The following is a 24,258-nucleotide window of genomic DNA, read 5'->3' on the forward strand; positions in this document are numbered from 1 at the left end:
GCCGTAAACGGACATATGTTATTGATGAAGTGACACTTAAAATCAGTATCTTGAAGAATTAACTGGTGCAAACATAATGATGGGTTTAGATCCAGCAGTTTATGAGAGTATTCAAGCTTTGAAGATGCAGTCCACTGGTACTGCTTGCAATGGATACATGTGCTCTAACCTTAAAATCATTCTTCAAATTAAATATACATCAATATTAAAATCCATGAGATAATTATTTGTGTCGGGGCAATGTAGCTCATGTATCAATCCCTCTCTTTACCCAAACTGTTACCCAAATTTGAGTCTCCCTCACTATCTCATGCCATCGCCTTTGCCGTAGTCGATGTTTATAACTTTGTTGCTCATAAGTTATCCTCAAAGAGAGGTACTGAGAGAAGTGAAGTATACAATATTTGAAGTATTAAGTTAACTGGTTATGGGTTTACTGAGCTGTAAGTGCCAAAAACAAACGAACCAAAAAGTTTTCAAAATGTGCTGCTGTCAGTACACACTGACAGTAGTGGCACAGAGTAGTGTATGTTGTTTTCCATTGGAGGCCATTTTATGATGGTGCTATTTTATTTCCTACAAATGTGAACAGTTGCTTAAGCACAAAATTTGATTTCCATATTGTATATTATCATATGTTCTTAAAGCTTAGACTACAAACCGTGCAGCAGGTCAATTCTAATTAACACCATGCAGTGAAAGATAAAAGTTCTTTGTTTACCAGAACCAAACAACTAGCTGCAGTATGAAAACTCACATGATAATGTTTTAACATGTAGTCAAGTATATATAAGAGATTATCTTTTCCCACATAAATTGTCTATGATACATGTACTAAGCTAATGTCCACTTTAAGCACAATTATTAGCATGGGATAGCACTGCAGTGAATCTGAGCCTTTCAGAATAACCATTTATCTCAACAAGTTTACAACTGGTTTTGATTGTTTTCAGTCAATAACTTAATGATATTCATGTAGTTTACTAATCTAAATTAAAACTAAAACTCAACTCAGGAAAGCTCTATTGTCATTTTAGTAGCAGAATACATTCTCATCGGGATGAAATAAAAAAATATGCTGAATAATACTGACTGGTTAGAGTGCTCTTTTTTCAAGGTATATTTGATGAACAAGTAAACACACAGAGAGGGCCCTACAATAAAATAAATCATAATTCATCTAATGGGAAGATGAAAGAAAGAAAAAAAACCTAGTAAAATTAAGAAATTTCTTACTAAAGTCACTTTAATTAATGATTAATATTTTTATTGGTAAGATTTTAAACTTGTGCCTGTGCCTGTACATTCAATTTCCTTTCAAAGCATTACAACCACATAAAACAATACTGCTAACAAAAGATGAAAAAAGAAGAAAATCAGTACTAAAATAATATCTAGGATTTTACTCCTACATTTTTTTAAAAGTCTTCACTCTCATAATTTCCAAATTTTAATATAATATTAATAATAATAATAATAATAATAATAATAATATGATATATTAAAGGTACTTTAAACTCATATATATGATTCTAACAAGGGCACATTATATCATCATGAATTGTTGCTGTTGTTCTCGCTGTTAATAATAACAATAATTATAATGATTACCAATAACAAGAACAAAATCAATTCACAATGAAATCAGGTGCCTTTTTGAAAATTATATAGAAAGTTGAGAAGTCCATACTTTGATCTTGTCTAGCTGGGCATTTCAAGAGGAAAACAAAAATTTAACTTGACAGGAAAGCTGTGTAAAAGTGAGGTTATCAGGAAGCACTGTGACAACATTACTAGTAAAACTGACCTGGTATGTCTTGCGATTTCAGGTTTTCCTTCCTAGTTCCAACACTTTGTTTCAGAGATACTACAGTCACATTTAGACTAGATGACAATGCAAACATCAAAATTCTTTATCCTCAATAACTACTTGTTGCTATGATAAGTTATTATTTACTGCAATGGAAATTATCTGACTTACCAACTTATGATTCTAAGCTAGAACTTGAGATTTAGGAGAAGAAAAAACAATTCATATGTTGTTAACTTTGGTTCGCTTCTTGGATATCCACAATGCTGACTAAAAGAGGGCAAAGTCCTACAAACAGCATAGGCAATACCAGGTAGTCACGTTTTAACACATAATTTTATAATACCTGCAGTAAAAAGTGTTCCACTTCCACTTAAAACAATTGCTCTGCACTCTTCATCAACAGCCAAGTTGTCAAAACACTGTCTAATTTCACTGAAATGACAGAAAAATCAAACTGAAATGTATATACATGTATCTTGCTGCATAATGGACTTCAAAGAATTGGGATAAATGAAAGGGAGGTAACTCAAGGTGGGAGCAGCATACCATATTATCCAAATGCAACAATGAAGAAATAGATCAGATATGCTGAGACAACAATCAGGATATCTTCTACCTATTTTATCACATGCAAGAAAATGACTTTGGATATAAATATGGCCATTTTAAACTATCCCCATAACCACAGATGTTATATGTCATAATAAATAAGCTGATGTCACAACAGCTTAATGTGTCATAAGTATTAGCAATGTCAGTACACAGGCTGAGGCTACTGAGTCTAAATGATTTCTTCAGTCTCTTTTTTTTAAAAAATGTTGCAGGAATAACATTAAAAATTAAAAGTGCTGGCATTTCAATGATGGTTACATTGCCTGTCTTTTATGAGGATGTATTATCTTCATGCATCTTGTCAGATATCCATCCCCAAAAAAACTTTCCAAAAGAAAGCATCACCACAATTACCTCCAAGTCTCTTTTTTTGCATCAATAAGAGATGAGGATGCTGCAATTGAATTCACCATCAGATCAGGGTCTACTCATTTATCTGACATCAGAAATAGAATCAACAGAATAGACCCAGATCTGTCAGCACATTATATGATGTCACATCTATTTCTAAATCGTTCACAGGTCAGTCACTTGATATACATAAGACAATGCAGTATTTCATTCAGTATCAGTCAGGAAGAAATTTTGTAAGATCACCATATCATTTGGATGTCATGGACAATATCCTGATGATGTCAACACTTTCTCAAGCAATGGGATAAAAATGTTTTTGCTTAATGTAAACATTCCATAAGGGTTGGTACATGAGAAAGCCTGCCAACAACAACAACAACATTCCATAAGGGGGAAGGGTGGTTACTGTATTTTTACCCAATTTATCATGCTAAGACTGTGTTGGATTACAATAAATGGAACTAAGTTGTGATCAGACTGGTTGCAATTGGTTTGTTGTGTCTGAATCTGGATTGTTAGCTGTACTGAAACATCTGCAGAGATGCCTTCCAAAAGCATGCCTATCAATAGTCCTTGTGTCAGTTCTTTTTTAAATCTAGCCAGATGGTCTGGAATAGATAACACATTCATTAAAAGTAACTATTATGTATATTTAATTTGCATTTTTGCTGGATTTTCTCAATGATTATATGTTATGTATATTTGTATTTTGTAACTGACCTTTGTTCAAAATCAAGTTCATGGTCTACCTGACCAATAATATTTATTTTGTAAACTACATAATACATAGCTAATAGTTCTCTATGATATTAAATAATCAGATCATTATTGGAGGTAAACATATTTATTTGTATGTGAGACTAGAACACTAGTTTTTCAATTGGAAATTTCTGATCTTTTTGACAGCTTAAGAAAGGTAACTGACCTACATCCTGGTTCTATTATTATGTCTTAGCTTTTTTAATTAATACTATTTACTTCAAAATTACTCATTCATACATTAACATCCAATGTGGAATCAGTCTTATTGTTGTGTTCAGTTTTTAATTTGGGTGTATTTATTTATTTTAATTATTCACAGGAAATTTGGGTGTATTTATTTAAATTATTCACTGGATTTACAAAGTGCTCATTAATACTTTTCTGACTAAATCATTACTTTGGACTTAATTCAATTCATTCAAGGACCTTTTTGGATTATAGTATTGTGTCACATCACAACCATTAACACATCACCACATTCCAAGCCACTTGCACATTAGTACATTTGAGATGACAGGCACATCTGCACAATCCAAAATTGGAATCTATTTGTAACACCACTGTAATTCATTTAGAAGTCTATATACATATATTTGGACTTGTGATAGAACTTGTACCACTATTTGTGATTTATTTTACAATACTGTAAGTCCTTTTTTAAATTTTCACTTTGAATTCTAGGGAAATAAATTATCTGTTGAGTTGTACAAACCTTTTTGTTTTGTTTTTGCTCTTTTCTGTTAATTAGTTTAAGACATTGAGTTGTAACATGACAACCTTCTGTGCAATCATCTCCTGTTTCCAATGCACCTATTATATACCAATACACAGTGAGTATCAACTGAGATCCAATAGAAACACAAGGTGTACCAGTTTCTCCAATTCCAAAACCCTGAATTCTTTCTTTATGTTCTGCCACATACAGTAACCAAAACAGTGCTCAATGAAAAAAAATATTTTGGACACAGGCTTCGGGCTGGTGACCTTAAAAAAATCACAAGTCCTAGCTCAAATTCCATAAACCCCGACTCCAAATCCAAAAGAGCCCTATTTTCTTTACTATTATTTGTCGCATAATGTCACAGTTGCTATGTTTTGAACATGAAAAGAAATGATATCATATTAAATTGACTTGTGTTTTTATTCACATCTCAAAATATTTCATGTAATGCAATGTTTCCCACAGGTCCTGATGGCAACCATTGTTAAATTGCTCAATCAATGTTCTACTTAATCAATGGAGCAGTGTTGATGTTCATTAGTATCTGGCATGCTTCCTAGTTTCAACTTGTACCTTTTATGCTTTTCATAGGTGTTGCTAAATTTGTTTACCAAGGGTGAGCAAGGGATAGCTCAATTATTATTCATTAAACTTTAACTTGAAACATCTTGAATAATGCAACAGCAACTGAGAATAATGCAACAGCAACTGAACAAGGCAAAAAATCTAAGAACTTACTCAAGTGTTTCTGCCAAAATCGTATTTTGGTCTGTGTTTTTTTTTTATATCACTTCCTCCAAAGCATGGATAATATTTATTCTATGACTCTAAAGCCATTATAAGCCTTTTATTACTTACAACACTAAAAAAAATCCATCCCACATTTGGATTAACACTCCAGAATACAACAATTAAGTAATCATTTAACAGCTTGTTGTGAATATATGTTAGCTTTAATCTAATCATTGAACCACGCATCACTGTACCAGTCACAATGACTGCTGAAATAGTTCAGTTCCCCAGTAGCCTGGGTTTGAGTTGTTTCTGTAATGTGTGGATACAATGCATAAAACTTTTGTCATTTTTATTCAATATAAAACAAATTTTAATTTTCAAAAGCAGTAGATTTCAACTCTAAACAGTATGCAGTAGATGGCCCACAGCTGCCAACCCCCAACTACAAAAATACTGACTGCTATGACAAAAATACTGATTTTAGGAAGAAATACTGATTTTTAAATTTAACTGCATATATAACTATTTACAACATCTACAACTGCCACTAAGATGCACATGTTGCACTCTTGTACCTGCTAAGTAAGTCATCAGACACAGGATGTTTATATGAGTCTTTTCCACACCATGTCTTTTCAATCATTATTAATTCCAATGAACCATCTTTCATGGATGATCTGAATTGTGTGTGATTGGTTTTTACTTAACTAAAAATCCTCTCACAATCAGCATTAGACTGTGGTAAAAGAAAGAAGTCCTAACATAAAATAACTCAGATGATCATAAAGAAAGTCTTCACATGAATTCTTCATCTTTGACATCAGAATCAACAGTCCATCAACACTATCACGGGAGAGTATTGTTTCAGTCAGGGATTTGATCTGGTATGAGGCAAACTGTGCTCTAAGCTTGTACGGATCTGATATGAGGCAAACTGTCCTCTAGGCTTGTCCTGATCTGGTATGAGGCAAACCGCTCTAAGTTTATCCTGATCCGGTATGAGGCAAACCGCTCTAAGTTTGTCCTGATCTGGTATGAGGCAAACTTTGCTCTATGCTTGTCCTGATCTGGTATGAGGAAAACTGTGCTCTAAGCTTGTCCCGCTTTGGTATGGGGCAAACTGTACTCTAAGCTTGTCCTGCTTTGGTATGAGGCAATCTGTGCTCTAAGCTTGTCCTGATCTGGTATGAGGCAAACTGTGCTCTAAGCTTGTCCTGATCTGGTATGAGGCAAACTGTCCTCTAGGCTTGTCCTGATCTGGTATGAGGCAAACCGCTTTAAGTTTGTCCTGATCTGGTATGAGGGAGGCAAACCGCTCTAAGTTTGTCCTGATCTGGTATGAGGCAAACTGTGCTCTAAGCTTGTCCCGCTTTGGTATGGGGCAAACTGTGCTCTAAGCTTGTCCTGCTTTGGTATGAGGCAATCTGTGGACTAAGCTTGTCCTGATCTTGTATGAGGCAATCTGTGCTCTAAGCTTGTCCTGATCTGGTATGAGGCAAACTGTGCTCTAAGCTTGTCCTGATGATTGAGGCAAACTGTGCTCTAAGCTTGTCCTGAGGTATGAGGCAAACTGGGCTCTAAAGCTTGTCCTGAGCATTAGAAGATACACCATATTTTTTCAGCAATAACATGGACAATTTCTTGAGAAAGAATCTGATGTCTGCAAAAGAGACCTCTAAGCCTGAGCTAATATTTGCAACTCGGGCATGTGTCAGAACCTCATCCTTTAAGGGGAATTTCTTCTGCAAATATGTGCAAGCATTTATGAAATATCTCCTCATAGCACTGAAAATCTCTCGATGCCTGGTGCTTAAGGCTTCCAAAGCCTCAGCACACTCTGTCCCAACAGTCAAATCCTCATTTTTCAAGATAATATTGCCATCACTGAAATCAAGGGTAGTGATATTATTTGTCCCAACAATGACTGAGGGCTTAATGAATCTGCAGACCAGGTCTTTGAAAAGATTCATCAGAAAATCTTGTAATATATGAATTTGTAGAAAACTGCTCTGTAATAACACACTACTGACCTCAAACATAGGAATTAGTGACTTAAGGAAAAGTGCATATGCAACAGCCTCCTTGTTGATCAATCATTCATATATTGATAAACCCATGTTTGCCAATGGTTGAGGCTTCATCTTCTTTGATGTCTGTTTGCCACATCTGTTCTGGTCATGATTGTCAGCTTGAGGTTTCATAGTCAACTTTTGTGCTGAAGTTGACTTGGTGATGTTTTCAAATTGTATGCACTTTGATTTTGTACAGGCTTTGTAAGTCCTTGTATCTGTGCACTCACTTGGCACTTTTGTCCATGTAATAGAAAATGTCAATTAGCAGTTCATCCATTCTTATGGGTAAAGCATCAGCTGCCTTTAGTGCAGCCAAGTTGATATGATGGCAAGGACATCCGATGGCAACAATATCTAGCTGCTTCCTTCTGAAAAAGAAATGACCCCTTTCTTGTAACCCATCAATACTGATGCATTATCAGATACAAATCCGATGACATTTGCCCATGGTATGCCCAATTGCAACAGTTCATTGCTTATCATATTGAAGATATTTTCCCCAGTTGATGTACTTGTATTCAAGCTTGATAATGAAAGCAATTCAGTCATAATCTTTTCTTTATGATCACAGAATCTTACAACAAGAGGATAAAGCTGGCTGTTTGAATCATTTCCTCCATCAGTACCAATGCTGAATACTCCATCCAGGAAATGAAAAGAAAAAGAAACATAAAATTAGGCTGAAAGAATAGATACATAACCAAACTGTCACTATATAATCTAAAACAAACAGGTTCACAATTATTTGTAAATTGTTTCCTCTTAAGCTCTATCCACTTTGGCTGAATTTATCTGACAAGGCAATATTCTCTTTTAAATGAAGAAAAAATAGTATGTATCAGGCTCACCACAAAATCAGCATCTCATTTTCTTTTACTAAAAATGTGCAATTTAATTTTAATAACAGGTAATATTTTTATACCAAGTATCATTGACCTCCTCAGAGAGGAAAGTTGAGTTTATGCAAGTTTTTGGTTGAACAGTGTATCAAAACAATACAGCACATAAAGAAATGTAGTGGAAAAAAATAATTTCGTGCAAGGAGGGAAAAAAAACCCTGCAAACATTCTGACAATCAAAAATAAAATTGTCACAATTCACAGTTAAAGTAAAAACTTAGAAGGTCTAAGACTACGCACCTTTCAGTCTTTTCACAATGTAGTTATGGTTGTCTGTTGCCAGCTCATTAATGATAGCCACTGTTTTCATTCTAGCACACGAATAATCCTTGGCAATGTTGCTGTCTGGAAAATGTGTGCAAAATAAATCGCCAGCCTCACAAACAACTGAAAGAGGAAGGTTCCTTCCTCTAAGAAATTGAGTAAAAAGAACTTCCGATGGAATTATGTCATGGTTCTCTCTGGTATGTATAAACTTTAGTTCAGGCTGTGTTGTTGATGATGAAACAGCAAGCTGATGTTTATTAGCTTTTTCACGCTGTTTAATGTCATGGGTGTCTCCATGCCCAATAGCAAAATCATAATTGCACAATTTGCAAATTGAAAAATTTTCTCTGTTACAAGATGGTTTCACAAATTTAAAGATGACAGAATACTTGTCCTTCAAGTTCTACTTTTTATCTTTGCTGGAGAAAATTCTGTCTCTTCTGCTTTTCTTTTAGACATCATCAAGATGAGATTCAGTGATAGTAGCAGACGCTCTGTGCAATCCAATATGGTGGCTGGCGATTAAAATTTGGCAAGGCAGCCTTGACTTCGAATGGACCAATCATATTTTATACATGCACCACATTTACTGTAATAATGGAACCACGTCCCCTTCAAGACAGAAAATTGCAAGGAAATTTTTTTAAAAATTATTTTTATTGGAAAAAAATGGATTTGAAAAAATGTACACCTGTATTCAGGTCCAAAATATGGAGAGAAAAAAAAAGGGACAGTTGGTAACTATGGACGGTCATAAAAACAGTATTTTTGTGCTACCACTGGTTGGTGTTGTTGTCGTGGTTTTTAACGCCATTTTTCAGCACATGATAGGCTATACATGGCAGCCAGTATTAATGGTGGAGGAAGAACCCGGGAATACCCTGGGAAGAACCACCTACCCACAAGAAGATACTGGCAAGCTTTCTCACATACCCACATTGGCTGAATCCTAGACTCGAACCCACGCAGACAGAGGTGAGATGGCAGTGATTCATAAAGGAGAGCACTTTAGACCACTCAGCCACTCGAGGCCCTGCTACCACTGGTAGAATCACATTCACATTGTACAGTGTTTATAGATTTTGACAGAAGTATAATAAGTAAATGATGTGGGTAAGGGGCTAAAATGGGGATAAATATTATTTAAAAAAATTTACTAGTCTTTCAACAACTAAAGTTTATTTCATATTTCATCCACAACTTGAAAATAAAATCCCACATGCTGTTAACGTGATCAAAGTTTTCTCAGGCAAATTTTGTATTTTCGATAAGCCTGGCACACACTTCAATCAGAATATGTGACAAGAACGGCATGCACTTCAATCAGAAAACAGGATGGTCCGAATCTGAAATTTTAAGGGCATTGCAAAAAAGAAACATTTGTTTTCCTCTTGAATTAACAACATCTTACTTTTCTCTTTACCTCGGCTGCTTTATTTTACACATAGTTGACTGGTTCTTTGTTATCTACATGCCGTTTTCAAAACCTGTGTGCATCAGTCAACTCCTGTTCCAAATTCTGTTTTCTGGAATTTCATCAGTATAGTTCAAAATATGGAATTCTCAATAAAATTCATAATACTTAAACAAAATCCATAATGGTTGTCATTTATGCATTTTAGTACATGATGATTTTGTATTAAGAAAACTCTTTTATGAATGCAATTCATACAGATGTTATTTATTATACATATAATCATTCTCTTTTCAACATTCTAAATTTTGACCACTTTACATGCATTTCTTTTTTCCCCACTACTTTGCTCCATTATGTTTGTAGAGAAAAGACACTAGAGAAAAGACAAATTTCTCTAAACTTTGAGTTCATAAATTACCTGAAAAATGCTTTATTCATAGCATTTTTTCTCTCAGGTCTGGCTATTTCTACTTGTGCCACAAACTCTCTCGGACGCATAACTCTTAAAGTTTCATAATTCTTCTCTCCTCCAGACATCATTCTAGTCACAAGTATATGTGGTTTTGGAGCCTGGAATTTGATACCTATTAAATAGAAATGAGAACTTTCATTTTATAAATAATTTTTGCGAAAATATAATACATTATTTCGTAAATATCAATACACACTACTGGTGGTGTGTCTGATTTGGATTTTTAACGTAGCTTTAACATTGTTCAGTCATATTGTTACAATGTCTGCAGTGTGGTAGTTTATAGTGATGTCTAGCACTGGAGCATCATGTTGCAGACACACAGCATCATTACCCACCCAGTCACATTATCCTGACACAAAGCTGAGCATTCCAAACATCTAGCGAGGCAGCTGTTAGTACCATTTTTACAAGTCTTTGGTGTGACTCAGCTGGTGTTCAAACCTGCAGATGCACTACTGGGTATATCCAGGATCTGAAACCTGTGTTGACAGCTATTGAAACTCTTCAAACAGCATACAAAAAAATAAAATCCAAAGGTACAAGGTAAAAGTTTTAAAAGAAAAACAGCAAATTCAACAAATTCTCCAAGTAAGATTTATATCCACTTATATAATCGTTCATTTTCTTTTAATAATACAGGACCAAATTGGAAACTTTATCTGATATTTATCATCAGCATAAATCTCTGAAATCAAGGATTTCCCCAATGGTTCTCATCACTGTATATGGGTTTAAAATTAAATAGCAGTCCATTAGCCCAGGGGAAGTAATTTTCCTGCTGGACAAGTAGTTTTCATAATTTCTATACTCTGAGTGCTAGCAATATGTCATTCTTTTAGTTTGTGGGAAGGATTAGTGATGATTTAGCAGGATTAGTAAACTTCTCAATCTATTAGTCCTTCTGGTTAAAATAAATTTAAGTTTAAATTGTAAACCTGCAATACATTCACAATAGTACAGAATATAATTAGAGAGGCATGTAATTTTAAACCTTTGAAAATAATTATATTTACAAGCAAAGTTAAAGGCATGTAGAAATAGTGGAGTGAAATAGGTCAATGCATAAAAGAGCTAACTGACTTTCCGTATCAAATATTTTCATTCTAAAATTCCCAAAATGCACAGAAAAAGTTTACAATTTTAAAAAATAGTCGAATGCTTGTCATATGAAAATATCTGATTAGGATGGCGATCCACATGGGACTGCTCAATTTAATGGGTAAGAAAAGCCTAGTTCGAGGCTGACTGCCATAAATGGAGATTCAGTCAAAACAAAATCACAAGGGCTCCTAAATACAATAACTCTCTCTCTCTCTCTGTGTTTCTTTAGTGCTAGTCTAATTGAACCCCTATTAAAGCTATACTAATAAATTTGGTTGGAAAATCACGTTTGCTTCGTTATAACACTGCAGAGACCAAAGCCCGTGACCAAAACTTGAGGGCAAAGTCCAACAATGTAATTACAATTTATAAACTGACTCGCATATTTATGGTTGAAACGTAAAACTGACCAGAAAGGGTGCGTCTTATCGTGGAGGCAAACACCCTCATATTAGATTGTCTTTTGCAAAACGTAAAACAATATTCGTAACAACTCAGGTCTCTGAGATCGTTAGAGTAACCGTTCCTTAAACTCTTTCACAGAGCGGTGTAAAAGCAAATTTTACAGTTTATAAACTATCATGTTGGTGCTTTCTCAGTTTCCCGGAAACAAATAGGTTATTGGTGAGTGTTTAAATAAGAGAGTTTATAAAAGTCTATGGTCGCCTCTAAAACCATCGTTATTCTATGTTCTGCGTCTTCTTTGGGGCAAACTGGAATAATTTCAAGTATGTTACCCCAAAATTCATCTTCTTTATTTTTATCCTAGTGTCACCCTCTTGATTAAGTGACTTGATCATTAAACACTATATAAGCAGGGCCGGCGCCAGACCCGGCCAGACTATCTGGCGCCCTAGGCAAGGTTAAATTCTGGCGCCCCCCCCCCCCCCCCCGAAAATATCAATTTCAAAATTTATAAAGAAAACATTTGTTTTTATAAATGCGCCCCCTTGAAATCAGGCGGCTGCTTACTGCTTAGTTTGCCTATATGGTAGCGCCGGCCCTGTATATAAGACTATATACTCGTACTTAGTTTACTCGTTTGGTATGAAAATTACTCACATCTTCGCAATCTTGTTTTTTATTTTCTTCCCTTTTTTTTATCAAATATGAAGTTTTAATCTGTTGATAAGGTAGACAAGTTATAAAAAAAAACGTTCTTCTAAATAAAAAGATGTCATCTCCCCAGTAAAAACATAGTTTCATTTTAGTATGAGTTTGATACAGAAAGAATGCGTTTACCTGAAACTGGATTAGTTTTCTAATTAATATGGTTATTGAAAACTATGCTCCCGTTAGTTGCAGCCGAAATAGTAGTCTGCTACTAGTTTTCTCCAAAACCAATCTATGTGTTATATTACTGCCAAAATGTCGAGTATTGACTTAAATTTGGAAACTGTAATGCAACAAAATTAAAATGACCAGTGAAAATCTTGTTTTTAACTAGCTTAGACGCTTTAGACTCTCACTGAGACTAGCTTAGACGCTTTAGACTCTCACTGAGACTTTTGTCAGGGGCAATTACAAAACGGAGACAACAACGAAATAAGAATACCTTGGATGCCAATTTATTATGGAGGTTCAAACTAATTATGTGCGTTATCATACTTTTTCCATTAGACATAGTCACATACATTTTGATCAATTCAATTATTTCTTTTATGTTTATCGTTTTTTTTCTTATTTTTGTTTCATTCAAAATGTAGTGATCAGGGTTTTTATCGATCTGCGTGGTACCAGGCGTCATTCCTTTACTTACTGGGTAAAAATTGTCACAACACGCAGAGGTTGTCATGAATTGTGTGGTCCCATTATTCCTTACATGGAATTTGTTATTGGTATGTTTATTCGACTTTTTACTTGGTTCGATATATACACCATTTCTGTGAATGTTGTTTATTACACCGCTTATTCTTACCATTATATTGATTGCCAGAGCTTCAGTATCTTCTCTGGTTATTGCTTTTCCTCTGGCGTAGAGAGAGTTATTAATGACGATGAATTTCGCACGTACACAGACTTTCAGAGACCTTTATGTGTAATATGTCACATAGCACGAGGAAAACTTACTACTAATTTAATGAGGGGTTGATCTATCATGGATTCCGTCTAGACCAACAAATAGATCTCCACTTTTTTTCCTGATATTAATCCGCCTCCAGTAATGTCAGAAAAAAGCGCGGAGATCTGCTTTTTGGTTTTTGATTCTGTCCTGGTACGAATCAAACTGTCAAGTTGTCAGAAAACTGCATACTGCCTACTATAACGTTCGTTTGAGGAATTATTTTTTTTTTGGCGGCTAGATGTCATGGTTGTTCCTAGGCATTACCGTAATTTTTGTGTATAACGCTCGCCGAATTGCAAGCAGCGTAAACGCAGATTTGTCATTGCATAATATATCGGTTAGTCAAGGTCTACTTATGTATCGGTTAGTCAAGGTCTACCATTCTTGGTGTTGGTTTCACGTTATAAAAGCTTATCAGTATTCTATTTAGCAGATAAAACACGTGTCCTGTGTCGTTAGAAATGCCTGGAATTATACTAAAATTGAAATGGATGACAAAAACAAGCTTAAGTTTCCAAATATTTTATAGAGGCAGAAACTAGTGATAATTGGAAGGTAAAATGTATCCTATATGAAAGGGAGTTTGCTAACTCTGCTGATACTACCGACACAATGTCGAATCATCTATAGCACAAACATACATCCCTTAACGAAAATTGTTTCAAACATGATCCGCACTCAACAACCAATTACAGCTTTCGAAATTCCGGTACTTTCTTCACTGTGGAAAGTAAAATGGCAAACGTGCCCAGAAAAATTATTCATGATGTGTACTCAAGAACTGGGGATCTCAGTATGGTTGATGTGGAAGGTTTCCAAAGTATCTACTCTTAGCTAAATCCAAGACATGGTTTCTTATTTTTAATTTTTAATTTGAATGATCATGTTTCAACCATATAAAGTGCATCTTAGACAAAAATTATGCCCGTAAATGGAAAACATACCAGCCCAGTTGATCTATGTTATGGTGTTTCTCACGGCCATGTTCTCGGCTCCGTTCTCTTCATTCTGTACACTCAGCGGCTCTTAAGTGTCATAGATTGACATCAGGTGTTTATGGATGACATGCAGCAAGCTGCAGATGAATAAAGATAAAACTGAAGCCATCCTGATCACCACGCAAAACTTTATCATTCACATCCTTTACCTCAACCAATCAGTATCAGCAATACCAACATTAAATTCAAACATTCAGTATGAAACCTATGTGTTACTCTCGACATACTCTCTCATTACCATGGCCGTAGAGAGCGATCAACGACCCTGGGGTAAGAAACTCCGGGGCCTCTCCTAGTTTTTGTTCAAACAAAATTTTTCTTTTATAAAATTAAAGTGTTGTTCGGCCCAGGCACCCTTACGGGTACGGGTCCTGGGGATATATCCCCACCCCCTTGTCGGCTCTGCTCATTACACCAATATGTCCTGAACATGTACAAGGCTGCATGTCTGGAGCTGAGACACATCAGCTCCATTCGTAACTTTCTTTCGAATGGTGCCACTAAAACACTTGCGTGCTCCTTAGTACTTTTAAGACTGGTCTAGTGTAATTCACTTCAGTCTGTTTCGTCTCAGAATCTACTGCAGAAACTTCAGAAAGCTCACGTCAGAGCTAATGCTCGGAGTACGAAGAACTGACCACCCCTCCCCGCCCCACCCCACCCCTTGCTCTTTAACCTCCACTAGCTAACCGTTCGATCCAGAATCAAACACAAAATATGTTCACTGTGCTACCTTTTGTTGACTAGCTCCAGTCCAGTATACCTATCTGACATCATCCATATGTATAACCCATCTAGAAACTTAAGCTCCTCTTCCGATACCCGTATTGTCATTGTTCACACTGGTAAACGAAGTCATACGGAAAAACGTTCTTCTCAGGGCCCAGCTACGTGGAACGAATTGCCCATAAATCTTATACAAGAACATTAAAGAGTGCTCCTAAAGCTTGTCCATTTATTTACTTAATTATTGTCAGCATGCTTTTGTTTTGTAATTTCAGAGTGTTTGTTTTTGTAATCTTACTGTATATGTTTTTATGTGTTATCTAATATTGTAAAGAGCTTAAAGCTTCTAAAGATTAGTCGCAGTACTAAGTCCACGTTATTATTATTAATTATTATTATTATTATTAATTATTATTATTATTATTATTATTATTATTATTATTAGATGCTTAATCAGCAATCACCTGGCATCAGGTGAAAAACAGTACAGTGATGTATATTAAACTGAAGTTATTGATAATGGATACGTATGTCGCAAATGTCTTTCAATACTTACGAGTAAAATTTACCAAACTTATAAGCACGATTTTTAGCAAGATATTTATATACTTTAGCAACATAATCAGTTATTCTTTAACATCAGTGATATAGAGCCTGGTTATCACTTTGACTTTCTCGTTAGAGAACGACAACTTCATTATGGTCGTCAATGAAAATGTACCATTGCGTTAAAACGGGTTCATTTCGTTTCTCAAAGCAGGTTGGTTTTACACCTTATCTCATGGCAACAGCAGATGACTTGGTTTCCCGTCCTATTATACACCTGACGAACTGCAGCTTCGCTGTTAGCATATCTGATCGTATCATACACGATTACAAATGGTTAATGAATTAATGAGAAAATTAGAAAAGCTAAACATTTTAGAATATCGTATCGGATTTTTGTTAATCAACTTAGCTTTTTTAAGTAATTCATTTTCTTTGCTGTGTTTACTATGATCGATTTCCCGCTTCCCGAAGATGAACACTGGCAAGAAATGAAGGAGTTGAGCGACAGTAAATTCGTGATGAGACATGAAGCTACTAAATGTGACGATGCTTGAAAAGTCTTCGAGGAACCAGTTATTTAAGCTCTTCAGCACTGTTCTCAAGTGTTGTAAAGGGTTCAAATAGTACATAAGCTCAGATATAGGTCAGAAGGTTATGTATCATATGTATCATTCTCAGCAATACATGAGATAAAGTCGCCTCTTATAATTCACTTTTAAATAGAAACGTTTGTTCATTTCCGACTTTTTAAAAAATTTCTTTATCTTTTATTGTTGCAGAAGAAACGACAGTAAATACTAGTTCTCAAATCCTGAAAACACCAAATGGGCTCAGCCTGGTACTGGAACGTCGTCTATTTCGGAGCCGCATCTGCCGCTATCTTGCTGCTAAGACGCTTAATGCTGTACGGGAGTCGTTGTCAAAGCAAGGCCTTAATGGTTGGCAAAACAGTAATCATCACCGGCGCCAATAGTGGGATAGGAAAAGCCACAGCGCTAGATTTGGCGAGGAGACAGGCAAGGGTAATTCTTGCCTGCAGGAACGAAGTAAATGCCCAATCTGCCGTGAAGGACATCCGAAGATACACAAGCAATGGGGAACTTGTGGTGAAGAAGCTGGATCTAGCATCCCTAAAGTCAGTACGTACCTTTTGTGAGGACATCGCTAAAGAAGAGTCGAGAGTTGACGTCCTCATAAACAACGCTGGTGTCATGAACTGTCCATACGCTAGGACAGAGGATGGTTTAGAGACACATCTGGCAGTAAATCATGTTGGAAACTTTCTCTTGACTAACTTACTTCTCGACAAATTAAAAAGTTCCAAACCCAGCAGGATCGTTTTTGTGTCGTCTTCACTGCATAAATACGGAAGGGTAAACTTAGAGGAAATGAACAGCCATGAGCAGTACAAGAAAGGAAAACCATATGCTGACACCAAACTTGCAAATGTTCTCTTTGCCAGAGAGCTACATGACAGACTCGAAGGTTCTGGAGTTTGCGTTTATACGGTTCATCCTGGAATTGTTCGGACAAATTTGGGAAGATACATGATTCCTGGTTGGTTGTACACGGTTTTATCTCCGTTTTTCCTAATGATAGCTCGGACTCCGACGGAAGGCAGCCAAACCGTAATTTACTGCTCTGTAGCACCGGAACTAGAGGGCGTTTCAGGAAATTACTATGGCAGCTGCAAGCAAGAGCCATGGAGTGAAGCAGCTTCCGATGAAGGAATAAGGAAGAAAATATGGGAATGGAGTGAAAAATTAGCTGGTTTAATGTAGTAATATAATAGTAATAGTTGCATTAATGCTGAATGTGCAGTGATTTGTGTACTATTTATACTTTAATGTACTTTGTAATTTTAAGAATTTAAAATGATGACATACTTCCATGGCGTGATTTCATTTCTTTTCTTAGCAGCTTGAAGAGAGAGGAGACAGAGAATTTAGCCTAGTAAAGACCACTGTACATACGCTTTTATTCTTCATGGTTGCCGATGGAACCTCATACTGGTATTGAGTTTCTAGATAGCTAGTTGTAAAAGACGTAACATCACATTCAGCAGCCTACATCACGCACTACTTATGGCCAGATTTTATACTCTGTCCTAAAATTTTCATATTCCCCAAAATATGTCTTCATTACAGGAAACAGTATGGACTATAAGGCTGATGAGCATTGACTCGTGCTTTTACGTGTACAGGTCATTCAGGATTTCGAATGAAAAGAGATGTGTAGGTGCTAGTCTCTTTGAATTAGACTATCGCGTGACCACACGAGATCTGCACTGAGTTAGAGTCTGGTAAAGGTTTATACAACTGATCGATAGAAATGTGACTCATTTATCTTTTTTTTCCTTTACTCTGTCCAAGAAAAATGCAATATATATATATATATATATATATATATATATATATATATATATATATATATATATATATATTCCGTTTACATGTGATATATGTAAAATTGGCTTTTACATATTTTAGATGTGCTGGAATATATTCTAAAGAGTATGCAATGCATGCGCTTTTAAGTTCTTAGTCACTGCGTGGCACAGTGAAACGATCCACAAGATTTTGGAGCAGAGGTTATAACAAGTAATCCATTTGTTGTCTGTCTAAAAAGTATTCAAATATACGGCGAATCTATTTGATCGGACTTTTGAGTGAAGAATCGTAACTAGCATATCAATCAGTCAGCGAGTTTTCATTAAGCCCTTGTATTGGAGATTGCGATCAATTGTTTAGGATCTTTTCCATACATGTGCTTGAAATAGATCTTTCAGAATCCCCTTGAGGGCTCGAGTATGTGGAATAGTATGATGCTCCATTCCATATGTTGCAAGAAACGACCAATGGAGATAGGAGCTGCGGAGAGTTAAGTTCCAGTGTTTTTCAAAACCGATCACTTCCATTTAGCCAGTATGGCATTGTGGACTACATGTAAGACTTGCTTACCTTCTCCTCTTCGACTTCACGCCTGTCAACTTCGACTGTCACGACTACAATTAATCAATTCCGTCTCCAACTCTTGAAGACTTGGGATCCAATGGAACCGGAAGTTCTCTGTCCCCTTAAAAGCTTCCTGTGAAAACACAAGGACGGTACAACCTTTTTCCTTAGCCCTCACAACTCACACTACACACAGCCTATCATCAGATAATGGCTATTAAATTTCTTCAGTCACGTACTCATTTACATCGAGATACCCATACGTTCTGGTATGGTAAAACTAAAGCGCAGTATCAATTATTTCTTATACATATATCAATACATTAAATCACATAAGTACATATTCCCACTCCCGTTATACTAAATAATATCACATTAGTCAGACGCATTTCTTTACCTTACAACTCCAACAAAGCACACAAATATTCAAATATCCATGCTCTGATATATGCACACGCACATAGTAACTAATCTTACATACTTCAACCATGTTTCCAAATTCACAATTCAAGCATGTGTAAATTCTAACATGACGCATTAATAAATGCACTGGTTTACTACGAAGTAACTTAATAGCGAATCAAAAAATGAATTCTGACCACAAGCTAACAATCTACATAATTCCGCCTGGCATCTAATAATTCTCTACGTAAGGGTCAAGACCATTTCTCTAATACGCATGTAAATGAAACACTACAACGGTAATTCTGCATACTAAACGATCCTAGTAATTAAGTGTACATACTACAAATAATTACAATTATGATGCCGTAATATTCTGCAAAATCGAGCAAATAACTTACTGACCTTTTCGAAGCTTTGTCTTTCCTTAGAATCTACCACTAAGTTTTACCGCCAAATTACTTTTTTTTGGAGGGTGCTCTCCCTGGTTGATTTTTTCAGACCATTTAGGAAGACCCTCCTGCCTTACTTGTTGTTGTGTATGCTATATTTTTTGGCTGATGTCTTGTTTTTATTTATTTATATGTTTCATCTTTGTATGAATTTCATTTATTTTAAATGGCTTTTGTATGCATATACTTGGTATATATATATATATATATATATATATATATATATATATATATATATATATATATATATATATTGTTTACTTATTGTATTTTTAAAAAAATGAAAATAAGGTGAAGATCTATGCAATGCATTCACTATCGTACAGAAGGTGTGTCTCACACATTTTTGTCTCTTGTTCTCTTTTTTGTCTCTTTATTGCCCTTCTTCTACGTCTATCTCGGTTGATTTCTTCTTCTGTCGTGGTTGTTTGCCAGGGTTCTGTTGTTACCATCTCTTTTGATGTTATCATTGTAGCTGGCTGATTTTCTAGGCATTGGTCTTCCATGTCTTCCATGTCTTCCAAGTACATTTCTGTATGTTCCTCTGTTAGATCTGATTGTGCTGGTTGTACTGTTGCAGATTTAGTTGCCGTTTTGTTGCTTTGTTTTTCTCCTTGTTCCTTTTGTTGGCCTAGTTTTTGATCTGTTTCTGTTTCCCTTGTGTGTTTTCCTTCTTAATTATCGGCTGTGTTTTTTTCTTTGCTTAGACTCCCATCCTTTGTTTCACTTGGATTTCGTCTGCTTTTCATGTTACTTGTTTCTGTAATTTCTTTTGTTGTTGTTGCTGAACTTGCTTTTGTTCTAGTTGATGTTCTTGTTCTCCTTGTTGATGTTTTGAGCTTAGATGTTTTTTTGTATTTTTTTGTTTTTGTCGCTTCATCTCTTGTTTCTGGTTCTCTTGCTGTTGTTGAAGTTTGTTTTTCTCATGGGGTTGCTGTTTCTGTTTTACTTCCTCTTGTTTATGACTTTCTTGTTGATGTTGTTGTTGTTGTTTTTGTTCTGGTGGTCCTTATTGTTGTTCCTGTTGCCTAATAGTTCGGAAAATTCCACCGTTACAGTCTAGATGTGGTTACTTTCCCATCTCCCTGTGTGGGTCTCAGCTGGGGTTTCGGGGCATATATGTGGAGTGTGCCCCGTCTATTACACTTTCTGTGGTGTATTGTGCATCACTTGTAAGTTGTACCAAGCTTTTGTCAAGAAACCATGTAGATAGAAAGCCCTTTTAATTCCCCTAAGTTTTGTCTTTTCAATTTCCAGTATTCTAATCCCGTTGTGTATCGAGAATCCTGAGACGGCCGCCAGTCTTGATTTTTCCACTTTTACGCCAAATTTACTTTCGAAACGGTCAGCTGTGTCTTCCAGAGGTATCTCCATGGGAATGTCGGATAGATGGAGTTCTCCTCTCTGCTTCTTGATTGTTTTAGGAGTGTTTTTTTTTTTGTTCTTTTTTTTACTACTACCGTCTCTCCTGAGATGTTTAATTCTCCATACGGTATGACTGGCAAATTCCCCCTGGGGCTTATTATGTATCCGTCATATCCATTCCTGTTAATAGAGTATATTTGTTGTAGTATGTCCGGGTTTCTAGTTTTCAGGGCAATTATTACAGTTGATATAGTAGGTACTTTCTCTCTCGGTATAGTCCTTATGTCCAGTTCTTGGGTACCCTCCTGATAGTAGCATTCAAGGAATGGCCCTTCTTCTGTCTCTATTCTCCTTGTTTTAGAGTATTTTTCCAAGTTCTTTATCGCATTGTGGGCAGCCGCCATTTGTACTCGCTTTCTTGCTCGTGAGTAGAATTCGCCCTCTATGCTTCTTCTTTCTATAAATTTGTAAGTCTTTGTATATTTGTATAATTTCGTATAATGTTCCATTGATTCCTTGCTTCTCTCTTGAAATAAAGTTCCTATGCGCTCTTACGGGCAGCTTTGATTGCCAATAGCTTTCTCAAGTTTGCTTTGTGCGTGCAATTGCCGATGATAAAACAGAATTTACTTCTCGAGGGGCCCCGAGTGGATGAGTGGTCTAAAGCGCTCACCGTTATGGATCACTGCCATCTCACCTCTGCGTGAATAAGAGTGTCAGGCTCAGCTAACGTTGGTACGTGAGATATCCTGGCAGTAGCTTCTATTGGGTCGGTGGTTCTTCTCGGGGTTTCCCAGGGTTCTTCCTCCACCAATTATACTAGCCGCCATGTATAGCCTATCTTGTGCTGAAAAATGGCGTTAAACCCTACAACAACAACAACTTCTCAAGAAATGACTTCTTCTCGGAGTAAACCCTATTGAACAGCAATCCGTCCAGGTGAATACTAAATTACTCTTTACGATTCATAAGGTATCATTCGGGTCTGAATTGTAATCACGCCCTTCATCAATGTTTGATTGGATATCTCAGTGGACCGATCCAACCAAACTTAGCGGACAATGTCCCTTTCACTGTCTGTCAGCGTGGGGACGGACAAGAACACGCTCCGTTCACCCGTGGACTTCCTTTGATACTTGAATCAACCTTTAACATACAGGTGTGATATCGACAAGCCTTTGTTCAGTGACGTGAGTGGTCGCCTTCGCCGACTCAAGTTTTCGGGCCTCTGGCTGGTCATGTTAACCTTGCGTAAGAGTAAAACACTAACCCCGCGGAAATCTTTAGGGATCAAACACAAGGCCGCGGTAATAGTCCCAAGACAGGTAGATTATAGCTTATACACGACTTTATAGCTAGGGATTAGCAAACTGACAACACTTTTACGAATAATTTAAAATCATTCAGTTTACAGTCAAGATACATGAGATTGGTCTTAACCGGTCATCACAACAAAGAAAGTGAGCCAAATGTGTGGAACTTCTTTGTTCGACTTTTGATATACATGGAGTTTTTCTGACTTTTTGACTTGGAAATTATTTTGTTGTTGAAACCTTTTTACACGATTTTGCCTACAAAAATCAGTTTATGTGTGCATGTATAGAGTTTAACGGCACGTTATGACAGTAATGACCATATAGGGCAGATTAAAAGTTCTAAAAATGTAAAGATAAAAAATTTCAAAAACTATAGTGTTGTTTTATATATTAAAAATTTTGTTTTTAATACATGAGGTTTTCAGACCCACTTAGATTTTGTATGCATTGGAAAATTGTGTTTTACATACATACCTTTGGTTTAATTTATTGAGAATACTGCAGTATAGTTGGAAAATGATGTTTATATCAGGGGGCCTGTAAAGATTTCCCTAATGGTTGTTTAGCTGTAATTGTACCTTTTTAACCCAATTAAATATTTGACTGAAACAAAAAATGAGTAATTAATGCCGCATCTTTCTAATGCAAAAAACTTAGTGCGTAAGTTATTTTAGGCGCAGATAAGAATATTCATCATTATTCTGAGTATGTTTATTACATTTATTAATTTACAAATAGAATAACAAATATTGACATTTTACTGTTAAACAAAAAGTCAAACACTACTGAATAAAGTCCTTATGCTTAATATGAACTTTTGAGATACTTGCTTGAAATGATATGAAGAAAAAAGATACTGAATTCGTTCAAAATAATATGTCGGGTTTCTTATTTACAATTTATTCTCTCACTCTCTGGAAAACTATTGTGTACATTTAGAGAAAAAATGCTGTAACATCATAGATTTAGTAAATGGCGAATAAAACAAATGGATGCGAAATGGCACATACCGATGTTCATGTATATCACAATTGTACCATGCTGAACCATCGGTAGTAATAGTCCCAGCTTATAAAGCTTACAGTAGCTCAAATTCAGCTGGACTCGAACTACGGAAGGTCCTAAAAGCAAGGACTGTCACTACCGATGGTTTATTTGGTATAATATTTACTGGATCCAAGTTACTGATATTTTAGGAGCGGGCATTCTCACTGATAAGGATTATGTATAGTTCAGTAATTATTGGATTCAAGCTAGTACAGGTTCCAGAAACAGGTGCACTAATTTGTAATTGTTGTGGACGGTACAGTATTTACTGCACCTGAGGTAATAAAGGTTCTAGAAGCAGTGACCCTAATCTGTGTGGTTTCTGAATAGTACAATATTTGTGGTAGTAACTGTTTTGGAAGGGCGTGTATATATATTTACTAGTCATGTAAGCCACCTTTTCTTTTGATCTGTGTCGAAGACATGGAATGTCACAGCCTCTTGTCTCACACAAATTTCTTTATCCTCTCTTTTATTCTACATTTTCTGTATACTTACATAATAAGTTACGTTACGTTGGTGTGTTATGGGTCTCAGGGAGAGGTAGTACTTCTGACGGCTGGAACATGTCGTGCCTTCCCAAGGGTAGTTCATCCACATTCCCAACTCTCACCTGTGGCTCCTAATAGCTGTTTGTATGCGAGAGCGGCCACATCCCGAGAAATCACTTCGACTGGCGGGCTAAACCTGGTGAGGGTGGCCTGTAGGACTTGAGTATTCCGGTGATTTTAGGGACTTTTCTCAACCCAGGATACGAAGATTGCTCCGGCTGACTGGGCGGATGAGATCAATCAGAAGATCCAACGGCCAGGAAGGCAGTTCAGCAATACACTGTGGAGTGCAGAGGGCACGTCGGAGCACATAAGAAGACCTGGCCATCCACTGCAGCCAAAAACGTTGCCAGCCGTAACGAGTTATCGTGCCACTGGACTCCTACTATTGTGGTCGAGACGGTGAGGTTGCTCTAGTGCATCAGCTTCTTCACCATAACATCCTAAACGCGCAGGTTTTTGTTGTGTAACGCTCTTCACTCAAACCCCTGCGTCCTCTTTCTTTCTACTCAGCGCATCTTCAAAGTCCAACGGCGATGGAGAGGGACGAAGCGACAGGTAGAGCTTACTTCTGGCAGTCGTAGTTCCAAACCTACACAGAGGCG

At 36.4% G+C, this 24,258-nt stretch overlaps 2 protein-coding genes across 8 annotated transcripts in view; one reads left to right on the forward strand and one right to left on the reverse strand.

Moving 5' to 3' along the window:
- The window catches only part of LOC149805573 (delta(3,5)-Delta(2,4)-dienoyl-CoA isomerase, mitochondrial-like), a 43,270-nt gene extending 23,792 nt beyond the window's left edge, over positions 1–19,478 (reverse strand). The window contains exons 1-4 of one of the 7 annotated variants that reach the window (XM_089950199.1): positions 18,918–19,478; positions 18,527–18,653; positions 10,071–10,236; positions 2,157–2,245 (exon numbers count right to left, since the gene is read on the reverse strand). In XM_089950199.1, the coding sequence (XP_089806325.1) occupies positions 2,157–2,245; positions 10,071–10,192 (211 nt within the window). In that variant the 5' untranslated portion in view covers positions 10,193–10,236; positions 18,527–18,653; positions 18,918–19,478. Of the gene's footprint in view, positions 1–2,156; positions 2,246–5,572; positions 7,585–7,648; positions 9,320–10,070; positions 10,237–11,491; positions 11,561–11,638; positions 11,780–18,526 lie in introns of those variants that run through there. The other 6 variants (XM_089950197.1, XM_089950196.1, XM_089950201.1 and 3 more) reach the window with 6 other exon arrangements.
- Positions 11,752–17,888, forward strand: LOC149805574 (retinol dehydrogenase 14-like). Its single transcript, XM_089950195.1, has 2 exons — positions 11,752–11,852; positions 16,346–17,888. The coding sequence occupies exon 2, from the start codon at positions 16,391–16,393 to the stop codon at positions 17,345–17,347; it is 957 nt and encodes a 318-aa protein (XP_089806321.1). The 5' UTR covers positions 11,752–11,852; positions 16,346–16,390; the 3' UTR covers positions 17,348–17,888.
- Positions 19,479–24,258: the final 4,780 nt, after the last annotated feature.

Source organism: Sinohyriopsis cumingii, chromosome 2, assembly GCF_028554795.1.
Source record: "Sinohyriopsis cumingii isolate HCF-2022 chromosome 2, ASM2855479v2, whole genome shotgun sequence".
Classification (NCBI taxonomy): Eukaryota; Metazoa; Mollusca; class Bivalvia; order Unionida; family Unionidae; genus Sinohyriopsis; species Sinohyriopsis cumingii.

What these genes read in the sequence shown, in the direction of transcription:
- LOC149805574 (XM_089950195.1), top strand. Translation starts at nt 16,391, where the DNA reads ATGGGCTCAGCCTGGTACTGGAACGTCGTCTATTTCGGAGCCGCATCT.